This window comes from Ammospiza caudacuta, chromosome 8 (assembly GCF_027887145.1).
Source record: "Ammospiza caudacuta isolate bAmmCau1 chromosome 8, bAmmCau1.pri, whole genome shotgun sequence".
Classification (NCBI taxonomy): Eukaryota; Metazoa; Chordata; class Aves; order Passeriformes; family Passerellidae; genus Ammospiza; species Ammospiza caudacuta.
Window position 1 is genome coordinate 19188000 of NC_080600.1, and position 17546 is coordinate 19205545.

At 38.6% G+C, this 17546-nt stretch overlaps 1 protein-coding gene across 2 annotated transcripts in view; it reads right to left on the reverse strand.

The window, feature by feature from the left end:
- PARD3B (par-3 family cell polarity regulator beta) overlaps positions 1-17546 on the reverse strand; it is a 387748-nt gene that overhangs the window by 272262 nt on the left and 97940 nt on the right. For both annotated transcript variants that reach the window (XM_058809265.1, XM_058809264.1), the window contains exon 3: positions 1401-1569. In XM_058809265.1, coding sequence (XP_058665248.1) covers positions 1401-1569 — 169 coding nt within the window. The remainder of the gene's footprint in view (positions 1-1400; positions 1570-17546) is intronic.

Below are 17546 nucleotides of genomic sequence, written 5' to 3' on the forward strand. Positions count from 1 at the left end.
ATTTTCTAAAGTGGGCACAAAAAGGAGCACAGACTTCTGTTAGAAGGTAAGTTACACAGCTTCATCCAGTGAACTTGATTTGAAATTTTATTTTAGCTCACTGCTTTTTATAATCAGCGTTTTCCTTTAAAAATGTCATTCAAATAGACAAGTGAACATTCCATTTCTCAAGTAGTAATCAGACTACTCCCTGAGAGTAGCACAACCAGAGATAGAACTTCTACCGTATCCCCAGCTGCTTACACTCAGATTTTATTGCACAGCACTGGGAGACTGCCAGCAGTGCTCAGGAACACGGGCTGAGCTGGCAATGGGCACTAGTGGGATGCAGAGCAGGCTCTCCTGAGCAACATTCAGTTGCTTTACAGGCAGACAGTCACAGCTTTCACCTTCAATCTAGTTTTGAAAGCTTCTATTTTGAAGGTACTTAGGTGACAGCTCAGCCTACTCTCAATCCAAGAAAGTTTTTCAAACTGCTTTGTGTGGAACATACAAGACTCCAGTTGTTTACAACTGGAAACCAGTCTGAACTCCTGGCCATCCAGGCACACTTGAACAACACAGGGCACCAGAGCTGCAGCAGTTCATGCAGTACCCTCTGACATAAGAGGCAATTAAGCAGCAGCCTTTCCTAATCACAGTCTGCACACTTGAAAGTCAGAAAGGCAAGGAAGCCCAGTTGTGCAACTTCTTCAAAGACAAAGAGCAGAACTGTTTGAAACCAGCATAACCCTCTTCCCACCTCCCACACACAAAACAGGGCACTAGCTCAGCTAAGTGGTCAAAGTACTTGCACATAGCAGTTTTACACTCATTGAGCCCAGGTTCCTCAAAAAAAAACCCTGGGTTTTTTTTCAATGACTGTGGTATTTGAAAATACTTAGCAAAGGTTTCATCTTGTGCTCTTTCAGAGTACTATGATAGATTGTCAGCAATTCCTGGCCCAGCACAGGACATCCCCAAGAGTGCTAAGTAGCATTGTCTAAATGCTTCTTGAACTCAGGCTTGGTGCTGGAGAATGTGTTCAAGTTCCCAACCACTCTCTGGGTGAAGAACCTTTTTCTACTACCTAACTTTAAACCTCTCCTGACTCAGCTTCATGTCATATTCCCTTGGGTCTTGTCACCGATCACCAGAGAGATCAGCACCTGGCTGTCCATGTCCTCCCCCAAGAAAGCCTTAGATCACAATGAGGTCTCCCTCAGTCTCCCCTTTCCCAGGCTGAACAGACCAAGTGACCTCAGACACTCCCCATATGGCTTCCCCTCAATGGCCCTCATTGAACTGCAAGGCAAACAATGGGATGCTAAAAAAAAAAATCTTAAAATATATAAAATCAGATTACAGACATACAGAGATAAAGAAAAATGAAAGAAAAAAACTATACAAGATATACATACCCAGTTTTAGGGCAGAAGGAGTCACTTCAATCTCACCAATGGGCTGAAAGGCAGCCAGCTGAGTTGCTACCTCTGTCTCAAAGGAGTCTGGGCTGTTTCTGTCTGTCAAATTCCCATTGGTGCCATCAATCTTACGGGGACCTTCTTGTTCATCATAAATGGCAATCAGCTATCAAAACAAAAGATAATCTAGTTTATATAAAGTATTTCCAAACTTCACTCTTTTAAAAAAACCCAAAAGCTTATACTTCCTTTAAAGTACAAAATTAATGATGTTATTTCAGAACAGCTAACAACAAACACACAGATACCAGAAAGCACGGGCATTTGTGTTTAGATACATTGACTTCAATATGACTTAAGTATATGCTTCAGCACTGCCCTGTGCTGACATATTTCTCAGAGTTAGCATGCTACCATTAGTGTGCATTTTACATTATTTCAAAACACTTAGAGATGAACATGTTTAAAAACACAGAATAAAAACATAATTTAATTCTTGGGGGTAGAGGGTGTTATTAAGTCTAAAAAATTTTAGTGCTACTGACTGACAGGCTGCACAAAGGTAACACAACCACAGAAGCTGCACTGAGCGAGCAGATGCACGTTTTATTTGCAAGATCATAATAACTGCATTCCAAGGACAAGATCCATCCAGCACAATGACAGAGCATGAGGCCTCCCTAGCTGTCCAACCTGTGTCTCTGTAAGGATGAAAGTTTCATGGTCCAGCACAGCACACACACACATACACCCAGCACTTCTCTACCCACCACATATCTGCCCCTTCCTCCCATCCTGCTCTGCAAGCCTGGACCAGGTACAAGTTTCTGAGAGCTGTCACTCAGTCACTGGCTCCTACACCACTCCAGGCTAATGGGAAGGCTCTGAAGTCTGCTGTCCAAGGTCACACCAGTGTGGCCATGAAAATGATAAAGACCAGATTAATTATTTTTTGCCTCTGTTAACCTAGTCTTTAACAAAGATTATCCTTCTGGTCTTTACTAATATAAAGTGATCAGACTGTGATTATGCAGCCTCATCAAGAAGTGACTCACACACATGTAGCTAGGTGTAAGTTGTATTAAAGTTCCAGTAAAACAGTTAAGCATGTTACAGCTCTGGGAAAACAAACCAAAATACAATTAAAACTAAATAGAAGACATGATGTTCTCAACTCTGGGATGCGTTGTACTCCAGAGTCCTCTCCAAAAGCAGGAGGAGGTAAGAGTAACAGTTCAAGTGTTTTCCCTACCCCACCACCTGACATGACATAACTCTTGTGCCATTTAAATGGCAAACACTTTGCCTAAGGTGCTCATTTATTTTACTTTTTCTGCACTCCTTCAGATTATTCTATTGTTTTCCCAGCTAATCATGAAAAATACCACAACACACACAACTGGTTAGGCAACATCAAGATATACACAGAAACAACTTTAAAGGATTGATTTACTACTTTTTATCTCTCTCTCTGTGTTATTTTAAGGTATACATATGCTCTCTCTTATGAATATATTAGTACATCAAATCTCCTCTGACACTTCCAGGAAGCATCAACAATTATATCCTATGAAAAACAGTATACTGAAACAAACATTTAAACTCATTTGCCCAAGGGAAGAAACGAATGTACGAAGGAAAAGGAGAGAAAAATCCTGAAGTGCTTCTAAAAGGAAGAAACTGACATTTTCAGGTCTTCCACTCATTTATAATTTGGTTGCTAGAAATGTGTCAGCTCATATTTACCAAGACACATTTCAGAGACACACAAAACCCCTTATGTAATTCGGTAGAAAACTTGCTATCTTTTTCCATGTGGAGCCTGTTTCTTTTCCATGGCCGTACAACTAAGTTTTCACAACACACAATTTGCTTTTTACTTGTCCAAAGCATATAGAGGATTCACTCCAGTAACAAGGAGAACTCTCTTTGTAGTTTATTCCTGCATAAAATGTAAAGTACCCAAGTGTTCACACTGCATTAGTTATGTCCCAAAATTACATATAGCCAAAAAGGCTGACTGAGATCCAGATACGAACAGATCACAGCAATTTTCTCCAGAACCAAGAAGAAACAAATCAAAACCCCCATCTTAATGTATCTTTCATTTGTTTCTAAAATGACTATTCATGTTCCTGCTATTATGGCAGCTCATTCTGATTCAGTAAGTTCCACCAATACTGTACACCAAAAGGTTTGTTTTCTCAGTCTCACTTTTGCAGTGGAAATTTAATTTCTGCAAAAGAGGCTGTTACTAATGAAGAGGAAATTGGAGATTGTGTAGGACTGTGGCACTGAAAGCACTTTGGGTAATAGCAGGATACAAAGTTCATTTGAGCATCCACAATGTAGAATGGACTAAATGGAACTCGGTTGTGATTTAATGGGAACAACTGAGTTCCTCAACCAGACCAAGATGAGTTTCCCCTTGGTTTCACACCATAGAAATCATACTAACTGCTATATTACTTCAGAATATTCTACACTTACTGCCCCAGGATATTGCAGAGGTGAAACGTAGGAATGGGTTAAAAAACAATCAGACAAAGTCATGGAAAACCCAGAAGAACAGTCAAATAGAGAAGTACAAGCACTTGCTCAGTCTTAGAAATCTCCAAAACACGTAGTAGTATAAACCGGAAGGGCAAGCCAGGACAAACTGATGCTATAATCACTCTACTTCTATGTGCTTTCTGCAAGTATTTTCCACTGGTCACAGGCAGAGACCAGGGCAGCAGCCACGTGCTGTTGCATACTGTGGTTTCTAAGCACCACACCTTTCCTCTGTCCTCTAAAGTTCAAATGAATCTTGTGCAGAAATAATAATATAAAATTGTTTTAACAGGCAAGTCAGGTCACAGACTCCTGACACTGTGAGATATGGCAGACACCTTACCCATCTGCCAGCCCTGGGAGTCACACTGTATCATGGCCACAGCACAGCCATTTCCCTGCACTCCCAGCAAGGCTGCTCCTGCTCCTCACCACAGTCACCTGTGACTTCCGCAGGGTGGGTGACCACATCCCCAGGCCTCCTTTTGAAGGGCCCCTCAGTGCAGGGACTCGGGTGGCTGTGCACTGCCTCAAGGGCTGAGGGAGTCCTGCCTTCAAAGGCCCTGCACAAGACCAAGGGCATTAGCAGTGCCCACCCCACCTGCAGAGGACCAGGTCAAAGTTTTGATTGCAATGACAAAATCCTCATGTCACTGAGGGTCCCTGAAGCACCTGCCCTAGCACTGGGTGACACTGCCCAAGAGCTGAGGTCACAAGTCAAACACCTTCCTGGGTACCTGCTCAGGAATAAGCCAGGTTGAGGGGCAGAAATCACAGTGCCTGAGTGTGGGTAAAGCCCCCAGATCTTCACCTTATACAGAAGGATCACAAACACATGACTCGATGCTTCTGTCATCTCTGCCTCTTGATGGACCTGCCACTCTGACCCTCTCATTCACCAGGCGAGAAAGTTCAGCACATGGAGACATGCTGGCTGCTCTCCTCCCAACTCCTGCAGCAGCGGCAGGAGAAGAGATGACAACGCTACTTCCCAAGTGTACCCACGCCAGCACTCTATTTCCACACTCTGAGCCTGAGCACACAGGGCACAGCTGCAAGCCAACACCTGCAATACAGCCTGGCAAACAGCTGCAAAAAGATTGCACCTGAGCCAGACCACACAAGCCCAACACCTGCCTGAAAACAGGAAGCCTCTTACTGCTGACATTCTGTGAGTGACTTCTGAGAGAAACACACAGTTCCTTAATCTACACCCAGGCACTATTTTGACAGACTAAAAACAACAAAAAAACAAACCTATTTCTTTACAGTATGGAACACACCAGTAATTAAGTAACACAATCTAAACTCCCATTTTTTACAAAGTTCGGAAAGGAGATGCTACCATACTGCCTGTGGAGGTAGCAAAGATGTGATGCCTTTCCTCTCCAGTGAAATAAACTTTGTTTTCTAAAATGTTTGAGAGAGAACTACTCAGGACCACAGGTGCAGCAGCATCTTATCAGTAGCAATTCTAACACAAATACACTGCTAATCAATCAAAGTATTATAAATATCTGCTTCAGCCTTGAAGGGAATTAATACAATTAGGGTTATGTAAATTAACAACTCAAAAATAATTCTTATAATTGACTTCTCATTTCCAGTACGGAAAATTCTTTAATTGGAACAGACTGCCAAAATCTTCTGATTGAAAAGAATTTCAGGATGCATTAAGAAATCCCCACAAACATATCAATAAAACAACACTACTGCTGGCAACACTAGTTTATTTTTACCAGTTCAATATTTTCAAATATTGAGAATTCAGAAGGTCAGCTGATTGAGGTTTTCTTAACACATCAAAATATTACTGTAGACATTTGTAAATTGAGCAATTTGTACCATTTTTTAAACTTGCTGTAGTCAGGCATATCTTTTTTAAAGGTTATTTAAGGAACATGAATATTTATCGTGAAAGATATATATGTATTTCTGTATAGGTGAAATGGTTCTACAACCATTATTATTGTTATTGCAATATCTATTCATATCCTACCAGTTACACAGAAAATCAATAAATTAGCAAAATTTAGTACTTATCCATCATTTTTGATTACTGAACTCTCTTTACCAATACTGACAGTCACAGCACAAGGCAGCAATAATCAACACTTCCACTTTATTAGCATTTTTTGTGGTATCTTATTACAAGACACAGTGATACAGCCAAATTATAACTTTGTATGCTGCCCTACAGTGCAGCTCTTCCAATACTTTACGGATATTTCAATTGCAAAGCTTGCAGAAAAGTAAAACAAGATTATGTACAAATTATGTGACTCCATTCCCCACCACAATCACTGGATTAAGATCCAGCAAAGGCACACTACAACTGTGTCTCCCTGGGCATGGGGAGGGACACCACACACACAAGAGGTATCACAAGTCCTTCCAAATTAATACTCCAACAGTTTTGTTTCAGTCCTCACTAATTAAACTTAATTAAACATAACTTCATGGAGTTTCAGAACTCTAAAGAAAAACATCCTCACCTTTGAAGAAATAGCAGCGATTTAAGGCACTTGTTTAAGTCAGAAACAGCTGACTTTACTGCCCTACACACCATTTTAAATAAAAGGTTTCATAATTATTTCTCTTCAAACTACACTTTTGACAACTAGATTATTGTTAATAAGGTTAAAACCTGTATATTTCTCTAGCTTTTCTGTACTGAATTAGAAAATAGACACCACTAGTTCCCTTCTGACCCCAAACACTAGGCATTTACATGAAGAACTAAGGAAGAAATGGCAAAATACAAGCTTGTTTGCAATTAAATTAATCAGCTTTCAATTACTGTCAGGATAAAATCACTAAGAGAAGTTCTCCATCATAGGCTAGCATTTATACATAATTGAAAAGATACAATTTTCAACAGCTGAAATTACATACTCAAAAACACAAAATGCAATTAAATTCTCAGTTTCTATTAATTTTTTCATTAGGTTGGATGGAAGTTTTTCCTCCAAATTTCTTTTTTCCACATTCACTTTATCTAGATTCTTCTCTCACTTAGGGACAACCAGCAGCAGTAAAATTGTGGATTTATTTCCTGCTCAGGTATTCTGTCCATGACTTCAAATACCCATATAGGAAAAAAAAAGACTTCTTTTAACCTTATCTTTGCTTCTGAAGGCCAGTGCTCCTGTGAGAATGGTTCTCAGTTGCTCATAAAATTATGTGGGTAAAACATGCTCCCTTTTTTGGGTTCATTAGCAAAAGACTTTTCACAGAAAGCACTGACTTTTAACAAAGAGCTGCCAGGAGTGAATGAAAAGCTCAGTGACTATTTCACTGAGCTTCATGGCATAAGGAGACGTGATGGCTTAAGCTACAGCAGAAAATGATGTTTGCCACAGGACCAAACACATTACCCTGTTGTCTGGTCCCTCAATTTGGGATCTGTAGGATTAATCTTGCATTTGTACCTCTGCATAGGTAACAAAGAGATACAAAGATACACAGTGTCCCTGTATGTGACACACTGATACCAGAACACAGCAATGTTCAAAATAACATTTAAAAATAATTTTAAAAATCAGAACTTCAATGAGTTATACTTTTAATTTATGCCCACAAGGGGACAAGAAGACTGAGCTACCATATGTTGAACCAAAAAAAGAAAAAAGTATTCACAAAGCCACTGTAAAAGTTGCCACACTCTACAAACCAATTAATGTAAAATCAGATTTTATATATTACTTATGAAAGAATTCTGTTCAAATGGTTAAAAGATGAAAGCCTGGTAACAGTGCAACATAGAACTAAGGTAATTAGGGTACCTCAAAATGGATGAAAGCATTATTTAATTTTTCAATTTAAAACTTTCCTGGAGCTCTACAACCTTTCTTCAATATTCTTTCAAGGTATTCTTGTGGCATACAGTGATGAGTGTTTGAAATTATATTCTTGCATAATAGTATGCCTTGGAATTCCTTAAACTTAAAATAAAGGCTGTCAAGGAAAAATACCAATATACACACCATATGGCAAGCCTTCTTTCACACCTACATATGAAAACAAATTACAGATACATTACATAAAAGCTACAATGATTAGCTCATCTTGTTTACCTACATGCCAAAAAACGTACACCAAAGTGTCTTCCCAAAGACCACCTGACACTTCTACTATCCTCGTTATTCAGATTTTTTTGGTACTGTCCGAAAGCAGCCAAGAACAGAATTGTATTACACACATACAGACACTGGTAGCCTCTGCTCTGAAAAGTTTCCAAGAATGCAAAAATATTCAATAGGAAGAGAAGCAGCATGCCTAGCAGCTGCCAGGCCCAGCTACTTCAGGAAGAAGGGAAAGGAGTTTTTGAAAGGTTATTAAAAAAAAACCATTGCCTGATTGATAAGTCCTTCTATAATTCTTCTTCCTGTCCAACCTATTCCTTCGTGGGCACACGTGACTGTACTTCAAACAATGCAGCTGATTGGGTACTTAACGTTGATATTTGTGGCAAAGTTTGATGAGCCCTTCAAGCATGACTGAGATGTAATTTTTTAAGCCACTTAGTAACTACTTGAGAGCTGTTATGGAGATCCATAGTACAATACAGACATTCCTTGAGGGTTGACTTCGGGTAGCTTCCCTGGCAGATATAAATGCTAGTGCTAAAATGTCAAGGATTTATAATTATGATGGCGGATGCATAAAACACATAAAACAAGCCTTATTAGGGTTGATTGAAGTAAATATACCAAAGGACATTTCTCCTTTCTTCTGTAAAAGATTCATGTTCAATGCTATTTGTAGCCTGTCACACTCATTATGCTTTCATGTGAAATAGCTTCAGAGTTTTGCTAGATAACAAATGCCCTTTGCTTTTATTCTTCCTCTATCCAAGTGGAAAAAAAAAAACAAATTGAGGAAGGATTGTGGAATGCAAGACTGATTATTTCCTTTCTGCTTAACTTGAAACTGAGTACTTTCACCTATATGGACTTTACAGAAAATGAGCTAATTTTGGAGAGTCCATTTCAAATGGCACTACAAAAATGCAGATAATTAATACCAAAGATTATTTACTATTTACTGCATTATTTACTAGAACCATACTTGTCAAATGCACTTATTGGAATCCATCATCGAAAAGGAAAAATTTACTGTGCCATGAAACAAGCGAATACTTAAAAATAAAAGTGACATCTTAGTTACTATATTGTGAGTAAGCAGCAATGAATGTTCACTCTCATAATATTAATTATAGCAACTTCATAACATGAATTTTACCTTAGAATACTACTTCAATGCTAAATTAACTGCTTAGTTACACAGCAACACAAACTCCACCTGACAGAACAAGCATCTTTATTGAGAGAGAACCCACAGGAACTTTGGATACTCCAAGCCTCACACGGTCATATTGAGGCAGGGAGTGGAAAGCCAAATGAGGAAAGCTCAAGCTGCTTCCAGCTCCTACTGTGGCACAGGCATTCCCACTCCTACTTTTAGCAGGCACCTTGCCTGGCATTCAGAAGAATTCTCACCAACCTCTTCCCATACCTTTCTACATGCTTATCAAGTCCTGAGCTGGCTTCAAATGACCTTTGGATTATATAGGCATGTGAAAATCTTCAGAAATTTGAACTAAAGTAAACTGTGGTGAAGAGGCATTATACCACTTCAACTAAGACCACAGGGCACAATGAAATTTTTAGGAATTTGCATGGCTGTCAATACTCCCCACAATGATTTATGATGTTAAAAACAATTTGTATCGAGCACTTCAGCCGTCTTATATTTTCTAGATTACAATTTAATGAGGGCCCACAAAACAATTCAACTTGAAAGGGAAGTCACTGGTCTACTCTTTCACACCAAGTAGGGTCATACTGGCACTTGGCTCAAACTTGAAGTTGTCTCTGGTTGCACAGAGCCAAACCAATTTTCATGCATCTGCAAGGATGAATATTTCCCAAGTCTCTGGGCATCTGTTTCAGCGCTTGACCACCCTTGTAGTGCAAAAAAAAGTCTCATATGTTAACAGAATCTCCCTCATGACTATTTTATGTCCATGACCTCTTCTTTTCTCACTGTGGACTTGCAAGAAGGTAGGATGCAGTCTCCTCTACACTCTCTATTATCCTATGAAGTTCACTCACCCTTTCTCCCCAAGTCTCATGTTCAGTCCCTGAGTTTTCTGGTGATCCTGTGCTGAGCTGGTTTCAAATATGTCAGTGTCTTTCTTGTACCAAAGGAGACCAAAACTAAATACAACAGTCCAGCTGTGGCCTCACAGGTGCCAGACAGATGGAATTGCTTCCCTTGGCTACTGTGTATATTTAGCTTTCTTAGATGCAAACCTCAGACAAACCTAGAACAAATTCTACCAAATTCACTTTCTTATTTTCTGTCTTGTTGACTTGACAATATGCATCATGTGCAAAAATACATTTTTGCTTTAGCCCTAGTGACTCAATGACAGCATATGAATTAGCTGTTGGTTTTGTTTAAACAGCTTTGATCTTTTTAGAGGACATTGCAGGATGGGGCAATGGAACTTTGGAAGTAGAAAAAAAAAGCAGTACAAAAAATGCTTGAATTGTAAAACCCATCAGAAAGTGTAAAACCATCTGTACAGCATAGCACACACAACAACTTCCATTAGTACAGACAGGCTTGATAAATCTTGGGATGTTGCCACACGTCACGCAGTTCTCACACTGTGTTTCTGTCTGTGCAGAAAAACATTTCAGTATTTACAACTGCCAAGAGTCCTACTTCTACTGATGCCTTGCTTAGTGAGACTGTATTATTTGCCCTGTCTCTGACAGTTTATATGTCAGGCTCTAGAAAGGCAAAAGTAAGCTTACAAAACTGGTTGTCACCTTGATGAGGAAAGGTCTGTCCCTAATGATAAACTAATGCTATCAGTCTCTTCTAGTTTGTTATTAATTCTGTCAATACACAGTATTCCTAGTGCACTTTCTAGTGCATTATAATAAAGTATGCACAGCCCTTTGAAAAAACTAGAAAATAAATACTTTTTGCCTTTCACATAGTGACCACATTTGCAGAAGTAGCATGACCCCATATGCTTCAGCACCAGAAGTCAGCTGACCTTCACCTCTAGCAATCATGTCTCCAAAGACAGCTCCTAAACAGCATCATGATGCTCTTATGCATAAAATTTGAGACAGAGGAACATGAGGAGAGGGGAGAGACGTTCAAAAGAAATGCAATGGAAGTATCACCAAATTTCTCAGAACGTATTTAGTAATTGGCTAGCTCACATGAATTGTTTCTCCACGCTCATTAACAGAAGACTACAAAGTCAATCATTGTCACTCACAGAAGAATTGCGTATTCTTTTTCTTTTTTAAAGATGAACTAGTTTATGAAGACTACAGAAACTGAAGAAGAAACCTACAAAGTTATGCAGTCTCAGAACATCAGTAACAGGCAAAATTGTGAAATATTTAGGAACTTTAGAAGCAGTGCAATAGTTCCAAACACAAATACATATTCCCAAATGAATTAACAGAACAGAAGGGCTAGAAAAAATTATTTTGACTTGACACTGTAATGCACCATTACTGTGAAAACAATGAAACTAAAAGTAACATTTCTAGAGATAGTCACATCCTTGGCAATAACAAAACCTCTTCAATAAGAATTACTCATTTCAGCAATCAGTTCGCAACAGACATCCGACTGCTGCCTTGCTCATTATGCTCTTTAAAAGAATGGTCTACATATTATAAATTTCAGACATTTCTTTACCCTAACATTAGCTGCCCACAGCATAATTGCATAGATAAGTTTCTTAATTTCTTAATAAACAAACGAAATGTTGACATCATGTCCAAGATCCACAGTGAAATTAAACATATTTTTAGGCTTTTCTGAGCATTAAAATGTAGAATTCAACTGAGCAAAATGCTAATTGCAAAGTTAGTAGCAGCTATGTACATGCATATGTCTGTTATGCACACCTTGGACATGAATGTGTTTGCAAGCAGACAAGACATCACATAAATATCCTTCTACTACCCATGGAGTGATCCTTGTTATTCATATATGAACACATCCCATCAAAATAGAATGCACAATAAAAAAATAACACTCAAAAAATTTCAATAGTAATCGACAATGTCCTTGGCCTTCCACAACAGGATAGGATCCAAAAGGTAAAACCAAAGCATATTTTCAGTAAGTGATATTGTAATTGCTCATTTGGTGGATTTTGACACAAACCTCACTTCTAATGCTGAATTTCAATATCCTATTTAGTACACTGTTGAACATTTATGTGATCCAAAGTTTTGTGTAACATTTAGTTATAAAAATGTGGGCTGCAAGTCTAACCTCTGAGCGATGATTAAAATTATCTTAACATTTCTTAAGGAGACTTTTTCTGCAAGAAAAACATTGAAAGAACAGGGAACTTTTTTGTTGTACTGGATACACTGCAATATACTGAGCATTGTTTCTTACCTACCCTAATTAAACTAAAAAATTTTAGTAGATAATAAAAAACAGTGAAGAATACATTTACCAAGATGTAGAATTCAATTAACAGAGTCCTATCACTCCAAATTACTGGTTTAATGTGATCCAAAGCTTTCCTTTTTGGGAAAAAATAATCTTCATGCTTAGGGCATAGTTTAATTTTGATTACACTAGTTTGAATATTCTGCAAAACAGTGATATGTCCTGGGAATAAATGATTTCAGACCATTCGGATGATTACTCAGAAATTTCAAACGTGATTTTTCAGAGAAAGCTTGTTCATCCATTTTCCACTCCTCGTTACAAATGATTATATTTATAAAGCAAAGCACTTTTATATAAAAACCCTCAAAGTGAATGATATACCAGGCTCCACTTTCAAAAGCAAGCTAAACTACTTAATAAACCACACAATGGGAAAGGCATAAAATACTTTCAGCTAATAGAAAATTCTCCTGAAATTTTTCAGTTGGCCTACAGCTTCCAAAATCTCGAACATCACAGAGCCATCAAAACTGAAGTCAAACAACCAGCTCAGTATTTTAAGCACCCACAAAAAGTGATCATGACTATTTCCTGACCTATCCATGCTGAGGTCTCAGCAGACCTTGTAACAAAGAATTTGTGTTTTTGCAGGTATACTGCTACTTGAAAGGATCCACAGGAGAAACACATTTGCCTTCCTCACTGCCACATCACCTTGTTACCCAGCATTATTCAAAGGGTCTGAAATATATGAATGTTTAAATTGTTAGAAAAGGCTAACAATATTGATTCCGTTCTTGGTCAACTTTCATGGAAGATATTTTTAACATTTTTCTTCCAGTGTGGGAAACAAAACCAATACCATATTACAAGAACGACACTGCTGCTCCTCTGACTCAGTTCTTGCATGCTGATGGCTTTCTGTTCTGCTGTGGCAATGCCACACTGAGCATTCAGTCCCCTCCAGGTAAGCCTCACCTTCATAATGATAGCACGCTGTTCTTTGAGGCTTTCTGAGGCTTTAGAAAACCCAAGGGGGAGAAAAAATCCACACAGAAAAGTTCCAGACAAGTTAACAAATTTATTAATTCTGCCTTGAATCCTTATTCTCTAGTAAAATTATTTTCTGTCTGAGAGACTAAAAGAGTTTTTTCACCGTTAGCTGAAATCAAGTCTCAGGGGTTTCTATCCAATATAAGTTAAATAGCTTTTTATTAGTAATTCACCCCCACACACTGCAGAACTTGACACTGGTCTTCACATAGATCCCTGAAAGTACCTTTACTTCTGATTTAAAGATCTATGTGCCTGTAAAAAAGAAACCAATCCAAAAATCATACCTATAAACATACCAAAAAAAGCCCAAACCAAAATACAATACACTCCATTAGTAATGAATGGGAGCCACAGCTGGCAAACCCCAGGATGTCCACTATTCACTTCAACACAAATTGGAGAGAGATGTTTAAGACAAAAAAATGGCACTCCTTTCTCTCCCAGGCTGTAATTAGATCTAGAAGTTAAATCAGGGTACCACACAGGCTGATGCTGAAGCCTGGGCCCGAAGACCAGGCTCAGTTTTGCTGTTCTCAGTGGGAGCGCCATGGTCTAACACTGACATCACACCAGAATGGCATTTCTGACAGCCTGCCCCAGAAGGTCAGTGCTCAGGAGAAATGCATCCCCCATGTATCCCTTGCATGGAGATCCAGAGATTTCAGAAAAGCTGAGAAACACAAAACAACAGAAACTCATCTACTCTTCAAAGACATTACATGACAAAGTAAAATCTGCCGAGTATCTACTACATGGGATAAATCAAAACAGAACTGAACACTGTGCACAGACAAAAGACATTTTTTGCCTACATTTTAACTTGGAATTAATTTTAAGTAAGTTTGGCTAACACAAGTGAAACACAAAGACATTATAAAAAATGTGACAAAGGATACATACTCTAAACAGAAGTTCAGACCATATTTGTAACTAAGACTTTTTTTTGCTCTTCGCATTTTCCTATACATGGTACTTAGGTTACATGGGAATTGTACACAGTTTGGAATCAAAATGAAGTTGCAGAGTTGTGCTTCCAAGTCTGCTGAATCCTCCCTCTACCAGTAGCCTACTAATGACTCCTTAGTATTTGGCCACTTGGCCTTCAGAGCTTTAGTACAGGGAAGAGGCAAGGAGGGCAGCTCCATCCTCTACCCTGGGCTCCAGTCCAAAGTAATCACAGTAATTACAAGGATGCTTCATTTTGCCTCCTCTCTCATCCCATGCTTTCAGATTCTATCAGGAAAAACTACAGCTTCTCTTGACTCATCTGAGGCATCAGTCTTTGGACATGTCACCCCATTCCACCATTATTTCAACTATATGCTAATAGTTTCCAATCTGCACTTCACCCACAGCTTGACAGCATGAGACAGGTAGGCTGCTGCATCATCTGTAAAGTAATGCAAATTAGACTAAAAAAATCTGAGGATTCCACAGTCAATTCCTACCCTCCAAAGACCTGCCCACAAGAAGCGTGTTCCTGTGCAACATTTGAAGGAAACTCACAAGGGGGGAAAGCACAGAGAAAGCCTCATGGAACTAGAGCTTTCTGAAGAGATAAAACGATGAGCTCCCAAGAGCAGGAGATGACAATTCTTGGCAAAGTGTATATTCTAATTTCAGTTTATCTAGGCAACTCAACTCAAGAAGCACATTCAAATTGAAAAATCATCTGATCAGTACAAATCAGGGAAATTTACTAGTCCTACTCTTTTACAGCCTCTGAAAAACAACTGAATGCAAGAACTGAGCTCCATTTACTCCATGAGCCTCAGAAATTCCTCCTGGTCTCATCTCCTCTATCAGCTGCATAGTCTATCATGCATCACCTGCAAACTGCTTCTGTTCACTATATGAGCTTCAAATTTAAAACTCTTCCCAGTACACATACAGAATGTTTCCCATTTTTTATTAACTAAAATTCATTTTAGTTCTCCACAGCTTTAATTGAACTTCAATTACTGAAACTAGCCTGACACAAGCCATGAAGAAGGAATTAATAGTCTACTAAATCAGAACTGTCACTCAGCATTTCCTAAGCTAAATGTAAAAATTAAGACTGAATAAATGTATGCTAAGTATCATTGCATAAATATGCATATAATGCATTTTCCTCTTTTTAAAGAAGCGTTAAATTCAATGTAAAGACATTTGATTGCACATCAACATTTTAGTGGGGATCAATGACTGAAAATCAATTATTCTTTTAATAAATGTAGAAATATATTTAATGGAAATCCTATTACTTTAAATGCATTTTTGTTTACTATTCAATCACTTAAGACTTCAGGCAGTTCACTCTATGGTTAGGAAACAGGATATCAGGACATAACCCGCTAACTACTAAAGCTTTTTTCCCAGTCTGCAATCAACACAGTTGTTACACTGAGAGTGAAATACAACAGCAACCCAAATATCTCATCCAAAAGTGCATCACTAAGGGTTTACCCACACTCAATCTCTTCACAGACTTTTTTGTGCCATTAAAAGATTCCAATCCTATTAGAATGCAAATATAAAAGGGTAGAGAGAGCATACATAATACCATTAACATTCAAAGATTTCTTGCTCCCCATTATCAGATATTAATTCTCACATTAACTGATGTTTTGTTAAAAGAAAAAACCAACAAAAAAACCTGACTCCATTAGCAGCTGCATTAAAAGCCAACAAAAGAGGCAACAACTGCTGATGTGATTATGCACCTAATCCTTTCTGAAAGTTTCCCTATCCAAGAGCACCAAACAAGCACTGCTTCAACTTTCATTTCACACCAGGTATGTATGTACATGTTACTGAAAAACAACCTTAACAGGGTTTCCTGCATACCAGTATTTTTAGCAAGCTTTGAAAAACTATCACTCATTTTTAGAAGTCTCTCGATGGTTTCCTTTAAGCTCTTTTAAAGACACAATATGGCACGTCTGGGGGGAAGAAGAAAAAAGGCTTTTTTATCATATAAGCAGCATGTTTCATTTTCAACTGCACCAAGGTGGCAGCTGCCAGCCAGAAGCCTGCCAGCAGATGGAATAGCCCAGCTCAAGCAGGCACTTGGAACACTGTCAGCCACCAGACCTGGTGCACCCTTCCATTTACATGCTTCCCTCTACTGCATATGATGGCACGTGGTGCTGTTAGTGGGAACAGCCAGAGCAGCCTGACACTTCATATAAGAGAGGGGCCAGCAAATGCTACACTGCAGCTATCAGCAAATGAAAGGGGATCCTGGGTGATATATCTTCATCACAACTCACATTCTCTCTTTGGAAATCCACAAGTCCAAGACTCTCAGATCAGTACTATGTAAATAGGAATCATGTAAATTGACTGCACATCTCTACATTAGTAATATCCCCACTCACACCTGCAGGACTCAACCATTACTCTTCCTCATCTTCAACATGTGTTGACCAACCTGATTAGTCCACAAATCTCCCCAAAACAAGGTCACCCAAAACACTAGCAGAAATGCACAAGATGTATTGTACATCCAACCAGATCAGAGCTTCACCAACATTCTTTAGTTGAGTAAGTCACTCAACTAATATTTCCTCAGGCGTTATTAAAAAACACAAGTTAAATCATCTGAGTCACTAACAGCAAGTGACTACTGTGGGTACTTTCTTCCACATCACATGAACATGAAGCCTACCAACCAGTCACAGCTCCTCTGAAAAGGCTGGCACTTCCACTATTCCCTCACAGATGTTCACATTACCAATTAATCATCACCACAGGGAGTCTCAGCACAGAGGCTAAGGGTTGAATATACTCACTTCAATCTTACTTTGGAACTCTTTCAGTTTTTCCAAATCAACAACAAAATATAAATGAAATTTAAAAAATTCACATCTACACTCTAACATATAAAGCAGCTCAATGAACTGCCCTATAATTTTACCTAAATGGGGTGAAATGATTTTAAGGTATCAAAAATCCCATCTTCAGTTCTAGATCCACTGTCATGATATAGATTTAGATGCCTTTGACCATGTAAACTAATATTTTTGGAAATATAAAGTACATACAACTACTGTTAAAAAATTCTAAAAAGGAACACAAAAAGCCAGCAGCTCTGCTAAT